The sequence below is a fragment of the Vanessa tameamea genome, chromosome 13 (genome assembly GCF_037043105.1).
Source record: "Vanessa tameamea isolate UH-Manoa-2023 chromosome 13, ilVanTame1 primary haplotype, whole genome shotgun sequence".
Taxonomy (NCBI): domain Eukaryota; kingdom Metazoa; phylum Arthropoda; class Insecta; order Lepidoptera; family Nymphalidae; genus Vanessa; species Vanessa tameamea.
In genome coordinates this window covers 6330344-6354488 of record NC_087321.1, presented here as the reverse complement: position 1 = coordinate 6354488, position 24145 = coordinate 6330344, and the positions used below count along the sequence as shown (strand labels likewise).

The 24145-nt window shown below is 31.6% G+C and overlaps 2 protein-coding genes across 9 annotated transcripts in view; one reads left to right on the top strand and one right to left on the bottom strand.

Annotated features, from left to right (window-relative positions):
* The window catches only part of Tay (tay bridge), a 51038-nt gene extending 38307 nt beyond the window's left edge, over positions 1-12731 (bottom strand). For 4 of the 7 annotated variants that reach the window (XM_026636613.2, XM_026636615.2, XM_026636616.2 and 1 more), the window contains exons 1-2: positions 12068-12731; positions 1088-1210 (exon numbers count right to left, since the gene is read on the bottom strand). In XM_026636613.2, the coding sequence (XP_026492398.2) occupies positions 1088-1210; positions 12068-12307 (363 nt within the window). In that variant the 5' untranslated portion in view covers positions 12308-12731. The remainder of the gene's footprint in view (positions 1-1087; positions 1211-12067) is intronic. The other 3 variants (XM_026636617.2, XM_064216809.1, XM_026636614.2) reach the window with 2 other exon arrangements.
* A 34-nt stretch (positions 12732-12765) lies between these two features.
* On the top strand, positions 12766-23431 carry Vkor (Vitamin-K epoxide reductase). Of its 2 annotated transcripts, none has more exons than XM_026636622.2 (4): positions 12766-12879; positions 16175-16355; positions 17957-18054; positions 22975-23431. In XM_026636622.2, exons 2-4 carry the CDS (start codon positions 16189-16191, stop codon positions 23175-23177), a joined length of 468 nt encoding a protein of 155 aa, XP_026492407.1. In that variant the 5' UTR covers positions 12766-12879; positions 16175-16188; the 3' UTR covers positions 23178-23431. The 2 variants fall into 2 exon arrangements, with proteins under 2 accessions (XP_026492407.1, XP_026492406.1); XM_026636621.2 differs by lacking the exon at positions 12766-12879 and adding an exon at positions 15310-15443.
* Positions 23432-24145: the final 714 nt, after the last annotated feature.

The window sequence follows — 24145 nt, the reverse complement described above, 5'->3', positions numbered from 1 at the left end:
ACGATAGGTAATATCAGCCGTCGCCATGCCCGGCTCTCCGGCATTATATTTTAATATCATGTCGAATGCACGCTCCGGACTATCCACAATTCGCCCCATCCTAGCCAGCTTTATCCACTGTAATATTCAAGCGCATTGTGATTCACAAGCTTCCGTCTTGCTTTTCTCACTGCAATCAAGAATTTATGCAAAAACAACGTCTTCTTTTTAATCTCTAGCCCAAGGTGCTAATGAATACCGTTTTGTCGAGCACTCGAGCGAACGCTATTCAAATATGAGATGATTAACATAATATAGTAATTTAAATAGAGTTATTATTAAAATTGTAATAACATAAAAAAAAGTTTTATAGGTTCATTACATTGACCCTGAATTTTATTAATTGTTTCAAATTTATACTTTTATTTTAGTCGAATTCAAATATAATAATTGGCTCTGTAGTTGTTATTAGCGCGTGTTCAAGCGTTGAGCATATTAAACAGTCTATATAAATTGACAAGTGGAATAATAGTTTACGTTTGTACATTTTATGTGTTTGGCGAGAAAGCACTCCGGAAGAAGCACGTCGATGGCATACCGATTTAGACCGGCTGCATTTAGACTTGTGAGATCACCAAACACATTAATCTCTGATGGATACGGTCAGTGAAAAGTAAAAGCGATGCTTTACGTAGGCTATGATCGTGATACGGACAATTGAATAACACCCACACGCGTTTATACGGCTTGTTGAGAGAGGAAGTGTTTACCTATTTGACCGAGTTTATTAATACAACATAAATCATTACTAATTCGCAGAGCTGTTTATGGACGGGGCGTGGTACTAGATACATTTTAAGAACGAGACGGAGAACGAAAATAACAGAGACATTAACAATTCATGCTCAACAGTGATATTATACACATTATTGATTTATCACATGCAAGTCTAGAAGACATAATGGTATAAGCATTAACCATATCGTGCGGAATTTAAAGCAGGCTCCATTTACGACATATTTACAAGGCTTGCTTTTCATTCTAACATATTATGTTAAACACTGAGAGTTGTTTCAAATTTCTTGCACATGAAACACCCATAACTTACATGTGAATTGACGTTGGCGGTTGCATGGTTGCGGGTTGCATCGCCTGCAAGCGCAGCCAACGGTAGTCTTGGTTTGGTTGACAACGCGTTGGTACGAGGTGAGGAAGCGCATTTTACAGCAGCCTGAGGAAAAATAAAAGATTATTTAGATATCAATTTTAACTTTGGATAAGTACATAATTTATTTAATTCGATGGATGAGTCATAAGCGTCTAAAGGCCGATTTGAATGTTTATTCCTAACTAGCATAGCTCCAATTTTACTCGCATTAAATTTGCATTAAACACTCGGTTTCATGTTTGCTAATGTTTATGTCAAGCCTTTATTTATATAGCTTATAACATATATTTTTAAGCTAACTAGTTAATGTAAAAATGACTGCAAATGAGACAGGCGATAAATTCTTTACATTAGCCCGTTCTATTACAAAAAACTTTCCAAGTTTAGGCTGTGTGTAATATAAATTATACAAATATAGATATTCCGTGGAATATTATATTGAAATAGTATCCATTTGAATTCAGTAGTGCAAAATAAATCTAATCGAACAACTAACAAGATTATTAAATAACATATAAATGGTTTCAAGTGAAACAAAAACATAATTATAACTAGATATTTAGGTTTCAATGTTTTTAATTAAATAACTCAATTTAAATACAAAACATTTTACTATTAAGTTACAACGTTCACAAATATTGTCTGACAACATAATCATTTTTCAATTATAGGAATGTCAACGTAGTTTGAACGAAATGGATGCAAAAAGTACTTTATTATTAGTATATATGTATATTTTATGTGTATAATTAATACAGCTGTTTTAAATAAAACAGATATGACTTGAAAGTTTTATTATGCACTTTAACAATTCAAACAATAGCTTTTACAAATATAAAAAATATATTTATATCATATAATTTCCTTAAATAATAAACTGCACCCGTGCGGCCTCAGGACGTGTCGCTAGTTTAACATTTAAATAAAAACAAGAATAATTTAAACTATCTTTAAAGAGGTCAAACAGAGAACCTAAAGAAGGAAAATACCTTTTAAGACGAAATAGCTAAATAAAAACAAAATAAACCGAGTTTTATAAATGGACTAATTGAATAGTACATTTGAATGAAAAACGCAATTAAGAGTCATTAAATATAATTAAATACACAAATAGGGCTTCGACATTAAACACGATTGTTTATCACAAACAATCATTGGCACGGTAGCTATAATCGTTTGAGTAATCTTTTGTCACAAGACTATTAGAGAATAACGTCGTCTTGTATTCATTCTATATATAAAAATAAATGCTTTTTTTTTATTTGCATTCAATTCATAATATAAACATGTCTATTAAACATTTTCAATACACGTAATAGACATGATATAGTACTTTCTAGTTATCGAGAAAAAGAAACTAAGAATGTAATAATAAACGGAACTGTAAGAGGATTTGAAAAGTTTTATAATAATGTGAAGCGCTGAAGGCCGGTCATAAATATTCATAAAATTGTTATTGGTTTCTGTGAAGTTTAAAAGATAAAACGTATTCATAAAGTCACTATTTATTCGTCAACTTTATCGTCAAGTAGAGCGTATGTCGGTTGGAAATTAACTTTTATTTTTGCTTTATTATACCCAAAATATACCTATAATGCAATAACATTGTGCAATAATAAATAATCGTATTTTAATATAGAAGAAGTTTTACTTCTTGCTTGTATTATATTTGCGATTAGTTGGTTACAAAAACTTAAATTAGATATAAGATCATGTTAATTAAGTCAAATTAAAATAAAGTGTCATAATAAGTAAATTTGTAAGTTTACCAAAAGTACTTATCACATCCTTGTTTTTATAAATCTTTAAGTAAACTTTTTACTAAACCAACTTATCAAGATGTTTTTACTTCAGTAATTAAATAAACTATTTAAATAATACTGTAAACACTTAAAAAGATTCAGACATAGCATTGAGAAGTAAATTACTTGTTTGGTTTAAGTTTGATGAATAGCACATTATCAATTATAGACAAAGAAATCTTATGGCAAAGATATTGAGATTTGTTTTTCCCACGGGCTAACAGCAAACGCTGGCAGAGAAATAGCTCAACCGATTTCTGCGAATCCGTGATAACTTTTTTATGAGACTAAAATGAATTGTATATAAAATCTTTTGTGGAAGCCACATAAAGATCTCGAGAGTATTGTATTTTCGTCACAGTCGCAGAGGGATTTATAACTAATAATATAAAGTTACCGTTTTTATTGAGATTTTTCGCATTTTTCTATTAATTTCACTAAAAAGTTTTACATATAAGCATTGTTCGCATGTATGCGTATCATTTAAAATTAAACTGTACGTTAATGATAAAATAATTATTTTAAACACGGTTTCTAAATAAACGAGTAAAATTAGATATGAATTTAAAATGGAAAGTATTCGTACTAACCCTTCATTATATCGTCAAGAGTGTAGTTTAAATGAAACATAATAGCATGTTCACAAGACGTTGTCCAATAATTAGCATCGGTCAATAACTCAGTGGGCCGCAGCCCGCAAGGTAATCACCTGCCTCCTCAGCTAGAGTACGCACGCACGCAGTCACACCTCGTCGACAACGGTCATTTACTCTAATTGCTTCACCGACAACAAATTAATCACCGATGTGACAGCTCCGATACTAATATTATGAAGAAATAATGGCCTCTTAATGGCTTGTTACGGCCAATTTGTAACTTGCTACTTAGCATAATTTTAATAAATCAAAGGGATCGAAAGAAAAACGCGTTAATTAAATAAACATAGCTTCGATTCGATTTCTGTGATGAGATAAATTGTTTTGTTTGTTTTGGGGATATAAATAACATAGTTTATATATTAAACATGGATGATAGGTATTTGTAAACGCGCTGCTCCAATGAGATAAATGGCGAATACCCCATTTTTCTCATACACAATATGGTGACATTTTCCTTAAATTTAAACGATGATTTAGACCACCCAAAGTACAGTACTACCCCATACAAAAGTAATTGTTATAATCGGTATTACAATCACAATCGAAAAAGATAACTTACACAAAAATACAAAAAAATTAATCGTCTAAAAATACCCCTTCAACTAAATTGTGTATCGAAGGTATTTTATAACTAAATTGGAACATCCCGAATAAACTTTGCCTCGGACACGTCAGGTTCCAAGTAAAAACTTGATTTCAGTACAGGTGCTAGCTACTGCGAGCAACGTGATTAGTTATCTAATTTAATTTGCTAATTGAGTTTTTTGGGTGAACTGTTTGTAATTATTTTTTATATTATTTATAATTTACGGTAGCACCATAAAATTAACAGCAATTATTAGAAACATTTGTTATATCGTTGTAAGATATAGAAAAAAAACGAGCTTTATTTATTTCGAGTTCCATCAAACAATTTAGAATCCGGGGCAAATTGCATTCGGTTTTTAATCCACCGGCAGCTGCGGGGCCAAGCGCTAACTTCAATTTGCCAGAGCTGTTTAATTACCAGCGACACGGCGGGTCATTAATTAAGTCATCAGACAAGCGGGCGTGGGTTAGCACGCCGGATTAGATACTGAACTGCATGGTAATGAACGATTATGGTGCTCTGCTTAGTACGGCACATAATTAACTTATCAAGAGAAACGGCTCTTTATCTTTTGCTAAGCGATAGGGGGGATTTATATTAAGATTAAATCATCCTGGGAGTCACAATAAAATTTTAACATATCAATTGTATTTTTATACAATACCCAAAAATAAAACTACAAAAGCGATAACAAAAAGTTCACACAATATGTTTTTTGAAAACAATTACGAAGCTCAGCCGGTAGCTGGATTTCATAAAAGGATGAACGTTTGAAAAAAAAAAACCAGAAAATATATCGCGATGTAAAAACTAGTGTTATTTATTTCACGTTGTTAAATAAAGTTTGTCTACATATTTAATTTTTAAAGAAAAATGCATATTTTTATTATATGTTTTTTTTTATTATGATTGCTCGAATTTATTGTATAGAAGCAAATTTTATATGCATAATATAAATGCCTTAGCGACGAATCATAACTTCAAATTATACCTCGTTTTAGTATCTTCACCAACCCGACTAAACATTCTTTAACTTTGTTCAACTATAATGGAGGAAACAATCAAGTGGGAGGGTTGTAATCGAAATATTTTGTAAACGATTTTCGTTGCGACAGTCGCGTGTTTCAGAGCGATTATGTCGCCACCTCGCGCCGCCCCGTGTGGGCGGAAGGACCCTATTTCAACCATTACCCTTGTAAACATTGTAGTGATACGATACAATCTTCTAGACACTTATTATTTCTGTCTCGAACACTTTATGAAAACTGAATCAGGCTATTGTATTTAATTCACTTAGAATCTGGTACATTTGATAATATAATATTTTTATAAATACAGTACATTTACTTTTCTATTAAATGGGATAGTTTGTTTATTAAAATAAAGATGACTGCTATATATTATTCAAGTGAGCTGTAAGTTTTTAGGTAGTAAAAATAATTTATAATACAATGCATTTTATAGTTTTCATTATTTGATTCACCGAAACGTTTTTAGTAAATATTCTAGCCCGTCACTCTGATCAATGTTCTCGTCAATACTTTTCTCATCAAACCATTTTTCGCTGCTATATTATCTTTTAACAAAAATGTTTACTCTGCCGTTTTATATGTTTTAATAATCTGTTTACTAACGTGTCCCTCTATTTGTGTTCACATTAATCGTATTGGAATTGAATTGCGGGTAAATGGAGGAAAGCTTAATATTTACACCTTACAACCACTGCGCTTTTATTTGATGTTAGCTCATCGACATACGTAAAATTAATTGTATGTAATTCTCTAGTAGTTATGATTTATAGTAAAAAAAATGTGGTACATATATTTAAATATATTAGAGTACAATTATTATTCTTCATAAAATAATCGACATTGCAAGAACAGAATAACGAGATATATCTTTTATCTAGCAGATATGTAAGCTTACAACCTATATTACAGAATGAAGGAATTAATAATGAACTAAGTATTGTTCATTTTTTAATTCTTAAACGTCCTATATATTTATTAAAAAAACAAAATATTAAGAAAAAAATAGGTATAAAATTATCTCGGGGCTAAATACATAAGTAGTATTTCTAATATTATTGTATAATTCACGTAAAAAATTTTGTTGCTTGTTACGCATTATATATTCTTGTAAAGAAATATCAATGTAAATTGATTTGCTTACATTATCTATATCATCAGAGTAGGAAAATAGTAGAACTATTTTAATCTCCATCGGTATACTTTAGATCTGATACATAAAATAGAAAGTGCAATCTGAATCGTTACCAACCGCTACTTAATGCGAGTTTTTTTTTTTATATAATATAAGTATTTAAATTATTGTCATAATTAATTATAACAAAATATGATAAGACTATTGATAATCTCGGTGGGCCGATATCTCATGAATTGAATAATACTATTATTAGCGATAATATCTTTATTATATTTATCTAATATTAGATACTTATTATTGTATTCGCGAGCTCAGATCGTTCAAAAATATCTATTGATTAAAAATATACGCTAAAATGGCACTTTTTTTTTAAATTTATTGCTCAATTTCTACTAATGTATATTAAAATCAGCTAAGAATTCATTAAGTCTTTATGCGAGTTAATTTAATTCGGTAATAGTTCGCCATAGCGATTGTAAAACGAGGTCGTGATTAACATTCTTCGAAACTAACTGAGTTAATTCCTGTGAGGCCGTAAGGCAAAGTTCGCGACGGGAATATTGATTAAATTGAATTACTTCGGACTTCCACTTAATAGTGTTTTTAGTGTTTAACAGTGAACCTACATTCAGGTAAAAGAAGCGGCTGTTACTTAAAAATAATTATCCGCTGATGTAACTTTAAAAGGCTACTCAAAAATATATTTAGCGTTAAAAGGTTTTACTACATATGGTTCGCTTTATAGTTGAGTATTTAAATAATTTGATAAGAATCCAATTTACAAATTCAGCTTACCATTTGTTTATAATTTAATTTTATTCACAGTCTAATTCAAGTTTTATAAAATAAAATAATCATTTATGTTATAAAACTAGTTGTTTCATTTTCATTTACTATATATTATTTTTAAATGCGGATGATATTTATTATATTATATCTTAATAAAATTTATAGTGCCATTACGACACTTACGATTCTGTATCAATACATACATTTAATTAACACGACGTAGACAAAATTAATAGTCCGACGCGATCTTCCCCGCATACTTCGCTAAGTGTATTTCCGGGTCATCAATCATGGGAGATTTATTTGTATTGTCACCAAATCAAAAAGGTACAAGTGGTCGAGCGTGTCTCATAACCAATACTAACTACTGTAAACATTTACTTTGACTTGACGTATGTTAGATGATAATAGGGCGATATATTACAATGTTTATACAATGTCGCGCAATGAACACTAATGTGTGCTAATATCCACTTCACGATGGATAACCAATGAGCAAACAGAGACAAATGAATTCTAAAGATTTTTCATCTATATTTAACGGTGAATGGTACATTAGCGATACATATTGGATAAATACAATTACACATATAAGTATAAACACTTAGGAAAACAATGATTGCTATGTTTCACGTTGTAATGGTAACATGCACTTAAGAAGCTAATTTTATTAAGTAGTACGTGTTACCGAGTGTATGTTTACGTTGGAAATAACGCTTTCACGTACAAAGCAAAACAAAACCACATTTCTAAACAGAGAACCAGTTTACGACACATTTACGAAGATTGTTTAATAAAACTTAACACTGATAACGAGTGTTTTAGTTACGTTGAACAGAAACTTCAGATCCGATAAGGCATCGTACACAAGGAACTTTAAATACTACTAATTGATATGAAGTAATAGTATAACGAGCTTAACTATGTCGGAATATTTTTTTTATTTTTTTATTTATTATATATATATGCCAATTATGTATTTTCGATTTTCGAGTGATTATATATTATATATAACATTTAAAATATCTCCCTCAAATGCCATTAAGACAGTGTTACTGCAATTTTCTACTTTGTTGTAGAACTTTGTGCAAGTTCATTAGAGTACCACACATTCATTACGTGTTCTAAGGCCAAGCAACATTGTTACGGAAGTACTCCTTGGTAAGGTTTGAAGAATGAGTATACCAGTGTCATCAGGCGGGAGGACGTAAAATCTTATTTCTAAGGTTGGTGGCGCCTTGGTTATGTAAGAGATGGTTAATATTTCTTAGTGGCAGATAGTCTATAGGCGGTGATGACCATCCATCTGGTTGCCCATTCGCCAATTTTGCATTCCTACCTATTTAGAATTTAAAAAGTAAAAGGATAAATGTTCAAATTTAACATAATTTCATATTAGTTTTCTTACATGTTTTCGCTAGTATTTTTCGAGTAGGTAGTAGTTTTATATTATTTGTGTATAAATAGATGTGACGGTAATAAATGTAACATTTGTCTCTTATTAAAAGGGTATTAACATATATATTGAGTACCCTTATTCTTTTGAAATAACGTATTTATTCAATTAGGCAGTAATGTTCATTTATTGTATACATAATAATGTATTGGAAATACAAGATAACGTTAGTTTTAACATATATTTTTTACTGTCTATATTTTATTGCTCGAAATAAAATAATTATTTATCGGTAATTTTAAATACATTGGATTTATCTAATACTAATAGTTAACACTTTTTGCCTGTGCAACGTAAAACGGTGCAAAATATATTGTCTGGCTTAAAACTTGCATTTGCATAGTTATTGCCTAAGTAAAACGACTCGTGAATTCAAATTGTAGTAGGTACAAGCGAACACAACTTTCCCCTATACGCGGAGGACAAAGCAATTTTTCTACAATATTCTTAAAAGTAATGGCGGTGGCTTGCGTCTGTGTGAGTTGCTCTCAAAATGTCTGGATTTATTTTGTTAGGGTATGCACTACACTTACGGTATTTAATTTGGCCTTAAATAATTTAAAGCTGTTATTAAAAAGTTATAAAAATAATATGATAAGCGAAGTAAAATTACATTAAATATATAAAATATTACGATAAATATTTTTAATCAACAAACGGCCTAATAGTATTTTATTACATCAATTGAATATCTCTACATGATAACTTCGGAAAATTTGCTGACAAGTGCGAAAAGTTCAAAAGGAGCTAACGTGAGAAGTAATAAAATGTAAGAAAGCGGTTTAAAGTTTTCCCAGGTAAGTATTTATGTCACGGCGTGCTAACATTAAGCTCCAGGGAATGCTAGAAGGGGATGGGTCACGGGGGTGTTTAGGGGCGCCGAGACACTCGGTCGCTGCTCCGAATCGTAGTAGCTCGTCTTCTAAAGCGACATATATTGATTTTGTACAAGCATACACTGAATCCCGAACCTAGTGTATAGTTGTTATGCGTCTCACTACCGCAGCTTTCACAGGTATTACCTTGTACCGGCTTAAGCCTGAGGCATCTCTAGCGGGGAATCGCTTTAACGGCTTGTGTGCAACGTTCTGTAATAAAGCTTGCAGGTAGGTATTTGCTCCGAAACATTTCGCAAATATAACAATGAGTTAAACTGCGCTGCGATTTTATTTAGCACTCCATTAGGTAAAACAAATGAAAGTGCCTGGTTAATGTATATGTAAATATAAATATGAATTTACAAATGCTTTAATAACAACATGATGAATGTATTAAAAAATATGTTTTCGAAAATTGCATTTAAACAATATTTTACCAGAGATAGATACTTCAGAAACGAATTAGCTCAGAGGTAATTTTTACGGCCAACAACTTTCACGTGCCAAATTCAATTTATCTCGGATGTTTATCAGATTTGGACATTGTTAAACTATGAAGATATTTATTTTAAATTTTTAATATACTCAAAAAAACTCGTTCAACAATAAATATTTCCCTTTTACATATTTCGAATTAATTATCTTTTTATAGTGATATGTTTTAATTTAAATTATTTAGTCCATTTCAAGAAATGTACAGGTATAAACAAAAATTGGTAATAAACAACTTTAAAGATTCGCTTTTTTAACTTTTAGTGAGTTTATAAAACCGATTTAACTTATTAATTACCACTGACTGTAACATTTAAACAAGGGTAAAAATTAGCATTTAAAGAAATGTTTTTTCAAAATAAATCTTCATCGTTTTCAATTATCTGTATAATTCATTCATTTATTTATTTATTTTCATCAATGAGGTTATAAACAAACCAAAACGATTACAAGTATAAACATATTATCGCGTTGCTATACTGATTGGAAGCTGATATTTTGTTTATTTCATAGAATCACCTGATATGAAACTGGACTCTGTAAGGATATCGTGGGAAAATAATTACCTACTTCTCTTTGTCGCTTGCCGCTTACGGGCATAAGATGACATGGTCACGCTCGTATAACTTTAATTATTGTTTAACTACTGCTTTCGTCCACGATTAAATCACAATCATTCACAGTGGCACCTAATGCTTAATAATAATTTCTTGCTTATAATTTATATATTTGCTTTGTAATAGTGTACAATATTAGAACAATTTATAACACGCGCAGCACATTTGAATTACCCAAATATTAATTGCAAAGTAATTTCGCCTGTAATCGTATTGATAACATAACATGTAATAAATGTTTACCTGCAGATAAAATACATTTTTTCAGTTGATATGAACTAAGTTGATATTATACGAGTTCAGTGTAGAATTTGCACGATATCGATAATAATTTTAATACACAAGTAGTATATGTAGTATAAATGAAACTACTACATAAAAGAATAAATATAAACGAATGAAAAAAACAGCGCAACGGCTGTCGGGAGGTGTGTTTTCAATTTGTTCCGTATTTTTTGCACGATAGTTTTTTTATACAATTATGAAGAGAAACCTCATATTTATTAGCCATATGTCGAATCGTTGGCGTAATTTCAACAAAAACCCGTTTTCTGTAGAAAATTAGCTTACAGCCATTGTAAGCAGAAATTGCATAAACGTTGCACACCGCATGTGGTGAATTAAATAGGAGCAAAGGAACCTGTTTGGGCCTATAATATAACCGAGCCACAACGAGGCAGAAACGGCACGCCTGTCGTCATAATTTAGAACGATAGCGCGAAATGTAGTTTTGTTATGCGCATACGAGACTTCAACATACACAACATATTGTCGTTGCGAGGACGGCGCGATAAATGAGCACAAACGAGCGAAAGCCACTTAGACCAAATTTACACTTAGTGGGAGACCGCGGGTGCACTTCGCCCGAAGAACAGAGCCGCACGCTCCGACAGGCGCCGCGCCGTCAGCTGCTCACATAATAAATACACTTAGCTCATAGATATGCAGTCAAGCAATATTCTTTAATGAAACACACATCAGCAAAAAATTAAATGAATTTATTTCAGTTTTAATTCCTTAATTTCAATTTTAAAGTATTAGTGTGAAGGGTTCAATCAAGGGTCAATGCACGTCCGAGATGAAGTCTGAAGCGATTACATAGCATAATTTTTTTAGATGGGATAGTAAAAAACAATCTATTGCATGGATAAATACCTTTTAAAAATAGCAATGCCAAAATTCAGCAAATCATTTTTACAATGTTTTTTAATTTATTTATTTAAATAGACAATACGAACGCAATACCTAGAGTCGTTTGGTTTATTTTATATTGACTTAGAAGTCTGCTACACGAATTATTATCAATATAAAATATGTAGGATCTCGACTTTAAAAACATGTAAATATAAACAGTTGTATCTACTTATAGTTATAAATAATTAAAGAATAATAAATGATTACGTTGTCTAGTTTCTATTGTTATGGGTTCGTGTAGTTGTAGTATATGAGATATTTTATGAATCTAAACTCACCTCGAGATCTTCATATGTGCGAAATGCCATTATGGCGAAACCATCAATGATGTCCTCCTCTCCGAGAGGCTCCCTCGACTTCTTTCTCCTGGCCGGAGGACGAGGTGGCTTTTCTCTCGCCGGAGACTCGTCCTCGCCGCTGTCCCCATCCTTAACTTTACTCTCTCGCTGTGCTTGCATGCGCTGTGCCCGCTCCCTTCGCCTGTTTCTCTGATTGCGCTGCTTCACTTCGTTTTCCATCGTTCGCACATTATTCGAAACACCCGACCACCGTGCTTCACTACACTAAAGTCCGCACTACACTTTTATCACACATGGTTCACCGTTGTTTCTATGTCGAACAAATCGACAAAATACAAATCTTGCACTCAGAAAAGGACACTAGCCGTTTCCAATGGCGGATCATACACCGTTGCCGCATTGCAAGTAAAATGGCCGCGTAGCACTCGACGGGCTGTCTTGTTTCACTTTTATGTAAACGGAGGCATTATTACACTTAAACTAAGGTATAATACAATATATTTTAACAAGAACTAAGACAATTAAAGGATAAATTAGTTTTATACATTATTCTCTGTGTTCAGAATCAGTCAATAGTCAATACAATGAAAGGTGTTGCACGACGCCAACGCTGCGTTGCGGTCGCGATGGTAAACTAATTCAGTGCTGCCAACCTAAAAACATGTACATTCCGCGATATCGGGCGTCATTGGCAATGTGGCGCTCGGTTTTACTCTTCACGCTTATGATTCGATCTCTTTCTTCGCTATAAAATTTAAGATTGCCTTGCTGACCTATTTTATTACCAAGAAGTAAGTAAAATCATTGATTTAACAGTTGTATTCCACTTTATTATAATAATGAAGTTAGGAAAACGTTATATTCTTCGTTACTATTTAATAATTTTAATTGTAACATTATTGTATATATTTATATTATAATGTTGGTCATAAAAGAACCTTTGTTGTGTCATTTGTTTCCAAAAACCGTACACAGAGTGCGTTAGTAGTAAAAAGAACAGCACGAAGTGACAAATTATATGTGAAATGGCTACGCGAGTGAAGTTTGTGTGAGTGTCTAAGCTCGACTGTCTCGTTATTTGACATACCCTTATAGATGCGTTCTTAGTTATAATATTCGTCAGTATTTTTAACTTGTAAAATTCGAATTTAAATAAATTGAAATTCCATGTTACGGTTTAATTTGAATGTTAAAATTAACTACTTAAATAAAAAATGTGTATTATTTTCTAGAGTAAATCAAAACTCCTATTTGGAAGTGTTTTGTTCCATACTTATATTTTAATTATATGCAGTGTAGTTATTTTGATTTATTTTTAATTTGTATTCTGTACAATACTTTCGAGTCGTAATTTCATTTGTATTAGTAATATTAGTGTATAACATTTCTTAATCGCAACTGCCCATGGTTTAATGTAAAACACTTTTTGGGGGATAGATTAGAGACCTAGTTCTATGACCGTATTTTTAACACATATACAAAAGTCATCAGAGTACGTAAAATATCAATGGAAACACAATAATTAATATATATAGTTTTAATGAATTCATTATTTTCGTGACATTGACGCACTTGTTTAACGTTTAGACTAGTTTTGACAGACGACAAATCATTTTATACATACATATATTGCATCCTTGTCACACGTAAACAAGATAATTATGATGGACTGCTCTTAGAGTTGTATTACGTTGTTTTGGACATGTTTTATATATTTTATGAGGTAGGAAAAGATATTGTAGTAATTGGCTCTATATATTATTTTATTAATTGCATAAAAATCGTTTCATATATAATCCAATAAGAGAGACAGTTTCTCTTCTGCGTGATGTACGTATATTATTAGAAAATAAGAATATTATTCGTGATTATTTTACTTTGCACGATAAATATATTATTTGCATAACAATAATTTCAATATTTGGATAGTCGCATTTTTGTCGGATACATATATGAGCAATTATTTTCATTACTCATCTGAGACTGTCTTGTTGTTCCATTAGAATTAGCTTATAAGGCTGATCCGAGGTCTATGGTTTAAGTCGTGGGCTGGTCATTACAAAGTTATTTGCTTTTTTTTTTTGGAGTCTGGAAATATCCAGTGTTTACACTTCCGCTTCTCGGAAAACACGTCAAGAAGGTGTTTCTATCGCCTGCGCCTGCAATCTTTCCTGTAGTGTCAGATTTGCCGTCTCTCCCGATTTGGGTTATGATCATCATACAATCATTCAGTAAAAAGAGTACACTTGAGATTTCGCAAACGCACAATCTTATAATAATATGATCAATGCACTTGGCTTGTCTCTCTCGAAAACTGCTGCTATTGCTGACATTGGTCAGGAAGACAGCAGCAGTATCTTTGCAATATTTTAGACAAAAACCATTTAAAGTTATAAAAGCGTTCAGTGGCCAAATCACGGATGTGTAACGAAATAAACTTTTAGCGGTAAAGTTCTTGAATCCGGTCAAATATACCTAGTCATTAATAATCTTCAATAATACAGCCTATATTATATTAGCTATATATTGCCTTCACTTGTTAGTGTCGAATTTAAGCAACTAAATTTCAGGTCTGATCAATCCATCTCATTAAGCAAAAAGCCACAATCTAGGAAAGTTTTAGTGATTGGAATAATTTATATTTTTAGTAGTGGAATCTTAGCCCAGCAGTCGGACTTTACATTGTTGCTGCTGTAAATCTCAACCAAGATTACTAAAAATTAGGAGGGTTGATTATTTCTCGTACATTTTTGTGCTACTTTACAGTTTACATCTTAGTTAGACCCACCGTAGATTTTTTTATGTTTCGTATTCATTATCTAACCGATAAGATTACTTGAATAATATTTGTAGATTTGAGGCAAACGATCCAACGCCACCTGGTGATAAGTGGTCACCATGGCTCATCGTCATTGGCACTGTAATATATACAGACGAACCAAGAGTTAAATCAAATTTATATAAAAAGGATATATCGACTACTTGTAAGTTTTATCGTTCCTCGTACAAGAGGAAATAGTTATAAATAAAAATTGTCTTTATAATTATTAATTAGACTTTAGACTATTATACCCTTTATAAAAATAATATAATTTATATACTTAAACTACTATCTTACTGAATATAATTGAAAATGTTCTCGTTTTGTTGCTTAAATTTCACACCTATCAAAATGTATTATGTCGTTGTTGAATATTATCAATTCATGTTGTCATAACTGATTAGTGATGCCTACAAGAATTATCTAATACCTACGCAAAGCTCAGTCTTATTCGTGTAATCATATAGTGAAGTTGTGTTTAAGTTATAACATTATTTTATATTGTAAACGATAAACGATAGCTTATTTATCAGGGTAAGTCCGACACCGGACTCGACTGTTTGTTTTCGTACGTTTATTCATTTGATGAAGCTGTTTATTTGTCGCTACACCTGTAATTAATGACCTCGCCAAACAATACATTATGAATCATTGGTCATGATTTTTTTGTTTGTTAATGATGTAATTAATATTTATATATTAAAAATATAGATAATTTTATTTATAGCCGTAGAAATAAATCGCTGTGTTTACATAAGCTTTAATATCAATTTTAAATCATGTTTTATTCAAGCGCGTCGATTTTGTATTGGTTTTGTTTAAAATTTTTATTTTGCCATAACGCCGCGTGTACACGAAGGGGTGGTGAAATGAAGTAGATTGGTACGAGACCTGACGTTTTATTTTTTCCTTTACGCAAGTCTTCAAACATGCGGCTCCCCTACTTTATAGTGGAATTGATTCATTTACAAGGGTTCGCGTGAATTGATTTTAAACTTTAGATTAACATATTTATTGCTTTGAAAAATTGAATTTTAAATGGCTGTAGATTTTTTCTATGGATATATATTTATATTAGAATACTGTAAACCATGCTGATCAATAATATGCTAGCTATAGACAGTTATATTTAATGTTTGTTTTATATTTTTCTAAGTGTTATTTTTGAAACTGTTGTTTGTGAATATCAATGACTTAATGTGGTACTTAATGTGGAAATATATTAATAAATTAACCGATATTGAAAGTTTTATTTTTATTCACAGATCATTCGGATAAGATGCAAATTACAGGTCTGAATCGTGGTTTAATAGCAACATGTTTACTCGGTATATTGATCTCTACGTACGCACTCTACGTAGAGATGGCGGCTGAGATGAAGCCGGGGTACAAAGCATTGTGTGATATATCTGAACATGCGAGCTGTTCAAAAGTGTTAACATCTAAGTAAGTTGTTGTTTAAATTGTTTACATTTGAATGTAATTTAAACTCATATTTAAGTGGCTTGCTACTAATATTTTTGATATGTCATTTAATAACTTTCTTACAAGTTATCCAAGTACTATGCTAGTCTAATAATAATCCTATTTTACACGACGACGAGTTACATAAGATAAAGGAAAACTCAGTTATAAATATTGACCTTCAAAGGCTACTAAATTACAGCTACAAAATAATTAATCATTATAAAAAACTTATACAAAAAATAATGCCAATTGAATTTAATAGTGTAATATGATTTACCTCATATCTAAAAGTATTTTTATGTTTAATAACGGATACATCTTCCATTTTAAATTATTATAATATATTGTCTTTTTTAATGTAACCCGGCCGCGGTTAATTTTATTATACGAGCAATGCGGTTTCGGTGCAAAGCTATCGCGTAGAACTTTTACATATTTAAACGTGGTTCGTGAAAACGACACAGTTTAATTCTGACACGTAGATAAGATCCATAGACAAAAGATAACATAGACAATAGAAAGCGTAAATGAATTCGAGAGCCGTTCAGTAAAATATGGACACCCAAACTAGTAGGACGTAGCTTATCTTTATTAATATATAAATGTTAAATTATTATTACATTTTTCTGTTTGAGTAAAATAAATCTTGCCGCCATTTTATTTGGGGTTGGCTTTCCTCCTAATCGTATGTCTCTAGAGAGATAATAGTTCAGGGTCGTCAATGGGGTCGATTTTCTTCTTCAAAAGCCTCTTTCGCTACCGAGCCTCTAGTTACCGACTCATCTCTTCTTATAACATAATCTTACGGTTTTGCTCTAAAGCTTCATCTTGTAATATGTCAATGTTTATACAAGATGGATTATTTGAGTATTGGAATAAAAAAAAAATCTAGAGAAATTATGTAATAAAGTAATGATGTCGGGCGTTAATTTATAATTAGTACAAATCTTTATGTGTCCCAGTGCTAGACAATTCACTCATAACCATTTCCTCCAACTCCGTTATGTATCCTAGTTATGTTTCTTTAACCGAGAATGAGATAGATTTGTAAACAATTAAAATGTGTTGAAAACCACGATCTTAGGTTAAGGTTCAAATCTATAAATAGTATAAAACAAAGTCACTTTCTGTTTCGGACAAAGAATATAATTACGATCGCCGTCACCTGTATTCTTTTCTTGCTGTCTATACTTGCTTCTGTTTGGTACGGACAGCAAAACCATTTTCTTTTCTTTTAACTTATTATTTTACATTATATTATATATTATCTACATATAATTTAAATGAAATAACTTATAATATTAATACAAAGGTTTTACAGATAAATGTTATGGTGTGATTATTTACATAATACTGTCATGCTGTCTTTTTTTTCCAAATGAAAAACCAATAATGGCAGAAAGAGATAAATCTGTGTTTAACTAAGAACCTTCAAATAACGTTGTTTAGATAAGATAGAAAAAAACTTTAGAACTGATGGTATAAAAGTTAATAATATAAAAAATAATATAATATAAAAGTTAATAATCCTTTTTGTGGTGTTTTTTTTTGTTTAAAAAACAATCGTTATTGTGTTTCAGGTACGGAAAGGGGTTGGGTATTATGCCCAAAGATTCACCGTTTAAACTACCGAACTGCGTGTACGGAGTTATGTTTTATTCCATTATGATATTCTTAAGTGAGTATGTAAATATAATATTATTGACTTGGTGATGGGACGGGCTTTGTGCAAGCCCGTCTGGGTAAGTAGCGGCCACTCATCATATATTACTGCCAAGCAGCAACACTTAGTATTGTTGTTCCGTTTTGAAGGGTAAGTGAGCCAATGTAACAGGCTCGGCCTAGTTTAGGTACTAGTGATGTGTACCAACTAAAAAAAATATAGATCAACAAATAAAATAAAATTTGTAAAATCATTTTAGTTCATAGTTTTAGTGGTTAATGTAACAGCCGCCCATAATCGGCACTACCACATTCCCTATAATGACCTATGCTTTACACTTATTTTTCTACGATACACTGTCCGCTGTTGGACAGTCGTAATATCTGGTCGATGCGGACGGTAGCGAGCAAAATCTTTGTTTTTAATTACATTGTCACAAATTGTATTAACCGCATATTCTCTAAAATGTTTGATGTAGGTATTTGAAACTACAGACACAAGCGACAACATCTTAGTTCCCAAGGTTGGTTGCGCATCAGTTATTTAAAGAAATGGTTAAAATTTCACTCCGCACTAATATATATGGATAGTGGTGACCACTTACCGTCGGGAGGTCTATTTTCCGGTCAGCCTACTAATGTTATAAAATCCTCTGTTCAGTTTTAATGATAAGTTAATGCTTTGTTATGACTTTCTTTAAATCAATCGAGATGTATTTTATTATCATTTTGATATTACAATTCTAAAGCGCAGCATTATGTAGTAGAGAAGCGCAGCATTGTATAGTAGGTAGAGTTAAATCGTTAAACGTAAATCGGACGAATGTGGTCGAATGAACGCGAGCGCTTTTATGCAACACATAATTGGCTGACCAGCATGTAATGTGATAGGATAGTAAGCGAGTGTACAAGACAAGCATTATGTCGTCCTGACCGACTTCTGTCACGGCGGTTAATCTCAGGGGAGACCAGACAACTTCGCAGGACATATCATAGTGCACAGGTGCGCGCAAACAGGTGCGCTCTCTATTTCCTCAATCTGATGATTTGATAGGAAGGCAAATCCGACACGACCGGTAAGAGATTAGACGCAGGTCCAATGGCTTTACGTGCTCTCCGAGGCACGGGAGTTCATACTTCCAACTTCCAGACTTCTAGTCGTTTCTTTGAATTTATCGACAGAAAAACCCAATAATTTTTATCTGGTCGACCTGGTGTTTAAACCTCCGTATTTGTGGTATAATCTAGCCAATAGACCAATGAGGTAGTTAAGAAAAGGTTAGGGAGCTTGTAGTTTTTTAATTTGTAAAACTAAATAATGATTTTCGACAAAATTTATGCTAAACTAAAAAATAAATATATATATTTTTTTTTCTATTTTATGATTTTTTTATAATAGATTGAAATTATAAAATGGCTTAGAAATTGGTGTAATTAATCAAATTAAGAAACTTTTCTTTTGTCCGGTGGATTTTGGGGTATTAGGATGCAGTTTGTTTCGATAAGACAATTAAATGAAACATTCCTTCAAAAGAAAATCTCTTCTGACAAAGACACTAAATTGTCAGCACCATCAGCTACTAAACGGGTATACACACCTGCTAACTGTTCTTACTCTATAAATGAGTAACAGAATTATAAATCATTATTTTAATTTAGGTGTGTAAATTTAATTGTAAACATAAATTCAGCGTAGACGAATTTAAATTTGTGACCTTTTGCGATCGTTGATCTTTTTGTATAAAATAGCCATATGTTTCATACACAAGTAAATTTATTTATAACCATATTGGAGTCATGTGGCTAAGATGATAATGACAAACCAAAGGTTAAAATCTTATCACAAGAAATGGTACCCAAGAGTGACTACACCTCGTCCTTATTAAAAAAACGATACCTGTATTCGTATTCGTCTAAAACATTATAAAATTTATTTATTAGCTCAATATGAGAATCTGAGAATCCTTTACCTCATTACCCAAGAATAAGGAATAGTTAGACTACCAAAACCATTTATGGCCATTTTTATGACTGACGATGCAATACAATGAAGATTGCCACTTCTATTTTACCCATTTTTTTTGTAATTTTAAAGGTGCTTATAGATGATTTAAAAATGTAGTAAAAGCCCCATTCACTCCACGTGAAGAATATGGCAATTTTTTATCCGACAAATAACAAAAAAATAAGATAATAAAATATATAAAGAATATGCGTAGGAATGTTTACGTGGATGGATTTTTTTTCAGCATCACAAAGAAGGAATATCTGTAGGAAAAATAATAAGGGGGAGACACGTTACGTCCGACTTAACTAAGTTTCATATATTGTACATAAGTACATGAAAGCAAAAGCGAAGTGTTTCCTTAAACAAATTGAATATTAATATGCATACTTCTCCTTAAGTAAACATTGGTCAGGTTACAAGTACATTGATGAATTATCTACATACATTGATGATTTTATTATTGAACAGCTAGTGTTATTCGATATTTAATTATTCTTACGATCTTACGATACATATAAATCGTTTTTAAATCTAAGGCGTTTATAAATTTATGTTGGAAAAGAAAGTAACGTCACAACTGAACTTTTTTTTTTCGCAGTCTTTTATAAAGCTGGATCTTATTCTTGCATCTATCTGCCCATGACTCTATTAAAATAACAGTGTTATTCTTGCTAAATAACTATCCTTCAAACTGATTTGAAGTTATAGACAAGCGAATAAAGTTGAAAAAAATAGATAGCCCAATTATATTTTGAAGATATCCTTCCGAAAATTTGACCGATTACTGACTAAACGGCCGTTCCTAATTATTACTAGATTAGTCGACAGCGCAGGTGATATAATAGTTAGAAGTTTAGTTTCTATAGCTTCACTCAATTTTTTTTTAATCATAAATTGGCGGACGGGCAAATGAGCCACCTTATAGTAGATAGTGGTCACCAACCGGTCATATATATTAGCGCTGTTAGATTTACATGGCTAATGCGCCACCAACCTTGGGAACTAAGATGTTATGTCCCTTGTGCCTATGGTTTACACTGCCTTGTTGATACTTCAAATTGGAACAGAATAATACCAAGTATTATTATTTGACGGTAGAATATTTCATGGTTGGCTGGTACCTACCCAAACGGGCTTGCGTAAAGCCCTTCCATTAAGTAAATTATATTAAGTAAATTCGTATAGGACGGTAACTCGTGTGCTTTTCGAGGCACGGGACAAAATTATGATTTGAATTTATATATATATTTATCTTATACCAAAAACGTATCTAAACGTATTAATATTTCTTGTGGTCGGCTAACTAATGACACTGAATGAGAGGCATTTTATAGCAAATTCCTATTGCGCTAATTACTATTATTAATAATTTATGTACATTATTCAATAGATCGTCTTGAAATGAGTTACCGAAATTTATATTTTTTTACAAAAATCAACATGAAGTACAAAATGGATACGAGAAAAATAAAAATGAAATTGCTTTTATATTGAATCGTAAAGTAATGATGTTCAGATGAACGTAAATTTTGTCGTAAATAGCTTAATCATCTATATCAGAATCATGGGAACATTCCTTTAAACAAGTTCTAACGCAAGTCTTGTACGTACCGTGCAATTCGCACATCATCACGGTTCGTGCTTCGTGATTCCGGGAAAATATTGCGAAAGCGGTAAGCCGCTTACTCCACGCTTATTTGGTAGCTCACGAGCTGTGAATAACTGTTATCGTAATAGCCTAACATTTGCGGAACCTGTGGGAGAGAGATTTGAAATACGCTTCGGGCTATGCCTGCAAGGTGGGCTCTGAAGAATCTTTTGACTTTCTGGTGCTTAGCAATATTTGTGGCTATATATTTCGCTTTTACAAATATAAATATTACTTTAGTAGCAAACCGTGTATTGATTTTTTGTTGTATACATACAATCTATAAGATTAAAACGTATTAAAAGTTGGTTTTTGTAGCATTGATAAAATTATAAATGCTGTATAACGCAAAATAGGCAATAAATACATACACGTCACTTGGATGAAACTATTCATTTACTTTTACGTATAATAGCGATCTATCAGTCATGTTAGCTGTTAGTTAAGTAATTAAGTAGCTGTTTTAATATTTAGTGTAAGATTAAACACTCGATTAGTTTTGGTGATAACATTAATTGTGTAATAATTAAATGTTCGTGTATCTATTACTGTTTTAAATCTCATTAGGTACGGTAAGTCGATATTCGCTTAATCCATAAAATGTTTTATTCAAATGTAATATTACGCAACCACTAGTCGAGCTATCGGGTTATGCTAATATAAATTGTCAATTAATGCAGTTTGCAATTATTCCGGTCCCGAAAGTCGAAACCACGGCACGATTTTAAACCAATAAAACGTACACTATTTGAATATATCATGGAGAGTTTGCGTGAGCATTTATTGCTCCGTTAAATTGTTAATACCACGAAACATGGTCGTAAATGGTCGGATTATTTTGTATAGTTACCTATTGTATTTCAGTTTTGAAGGTAATCGAAACGAGCACCGGTTTATTCGATAGCAATGTTTGCTTTAGTTCCCAATTACCTGCCAGTTATGATACACTCAATGAGCAATTATTAATGTAAAATATTTTAATGAATCGCTTAAAATCAATGATATGTTTAACTAGTTTTTTTAATATTTTAAATATAAATATAAAGTTGGAAATATTCATTTTTATGGCTTACTTTATATTAAGGAAATCGATTTTTCATGTAATCTGTAATAATCTATTAAGCCGTTAAATAATAATAAGATAAATGATATTACTTCAGATAATAATTAAAGTCTTATATTTGATTTCGTACGGAATCAAATAATGCGTTTAAATAGTATTATGTATACCTAATTATAAGTCACGGGTGTTATTAAGTAAATATTTTTATTTGTTTCAGCAACTTTCAACGTGACGTCAGTGGTAAAAGTGCAGATTGCTTTATCAATTACATCATTGGCAACATGCGTTTATTTAGCATATTTACTTATTTTTGTACTACGTGATTTCTGTGTCGTTTGTGTATCTACATATTTGTTAAATATTATTGTAGCTATTTTATTAAACAAGAAACACAATGGTTTACTTACGAAAAATAGGTAGATATCTAATGTGGTTGAAATTATATTGACCGTATCGCCATCTAGTATCGAATATATGTACTATTAAGTTTTAACGCGATCTCTGCCTGTGTTTGCCTTTATATAATGTACGTACTACTCAATAGATGGCGGCTGCAGATTGTCGCGATTTCCGATGAGTTTTTAATTTTATGTTAAATAAATATATTATATTGATTAATTCATTCATTCATTAAAAGTCATATATATTTATAAAATAAATGTTTTTGCTCTGAATTGATTTTTATTCTGCTGTCACGGTATATTAGTCATTAACTATGCTCTGAAGATTATTTTATAATTTTAATGAGTTATGACTTATACTTACAATACGTAGCGATAAATAAACAAAAAAAAATATTTTTAATGACTATTAACCATAAATTCAAATTTAATCATTCCTTCCTTATCAATTCGTTGTAATCAGTAAACTGCACATGTGCTAAAACGGTAACTATTACCCCTTTAAGTGATACACACAGATTTCCTTGTTAAGTTTTATTACGTCGCGAACAAGAACGTGATCACCATATCAGTCGTGCGTTGACGCCGACGCAGTCCTGCCGATCCTTCTTTGATTAGCGAAGCGATTGTTGACGCTTTGTTTGTGCACACGGCCTTACTGTAAACGTGGTTCTTATTGTTCCTTACAATAAAGATAATAATACTACAAAACGAGACTCAGGATTATCCAACTTCTTGGAATGGCAGTTGACACGCTTTTTTGTATGACTAAAGTCTATACTTTTCGTTTTTAATTTCAATGTATCTTGAATAAAAATAAGTTTGTGTAATGCCCAATTAACTTCAAAAATCTAAGCTATCACACCATCAGCCCGTCCGATTATCTATGGTTGAAATAAGGATTCTTTCTCGTTTCTCGATTTATAAAAGACGGCACGAGATAACAGCTTGATACTACATAAAACTTATACTACATAAAACCTACAT

What these genes read in the sequence shown, in the direction of transcription:
- Vkor (XM_026636622.2), top strand. Translation starts at nt 16,189, where the DNA reads ATGCAAATTACAGGTCTGAATCGTGGTTTAATAGCAACATGTTTACTC. An exon ending in TCAAAAGTGTTAACATCTAA is followed by an intron (nt 16,356 to 17,956) that starts GTAAGTTGTTGT and finishes ATTGTGTTTCAG; the next exon opens with GTACGGAAAGGGGTTGGGTA. An exon ending in TTCCATTATGATATTCTTAA is followed by an intron (nt 18,055 to 22,974) that starts GTGAGTATGTAA and finishes TATTTGTTTCAG; the next exon opens with CAACTTTCAACGTGACGTCA.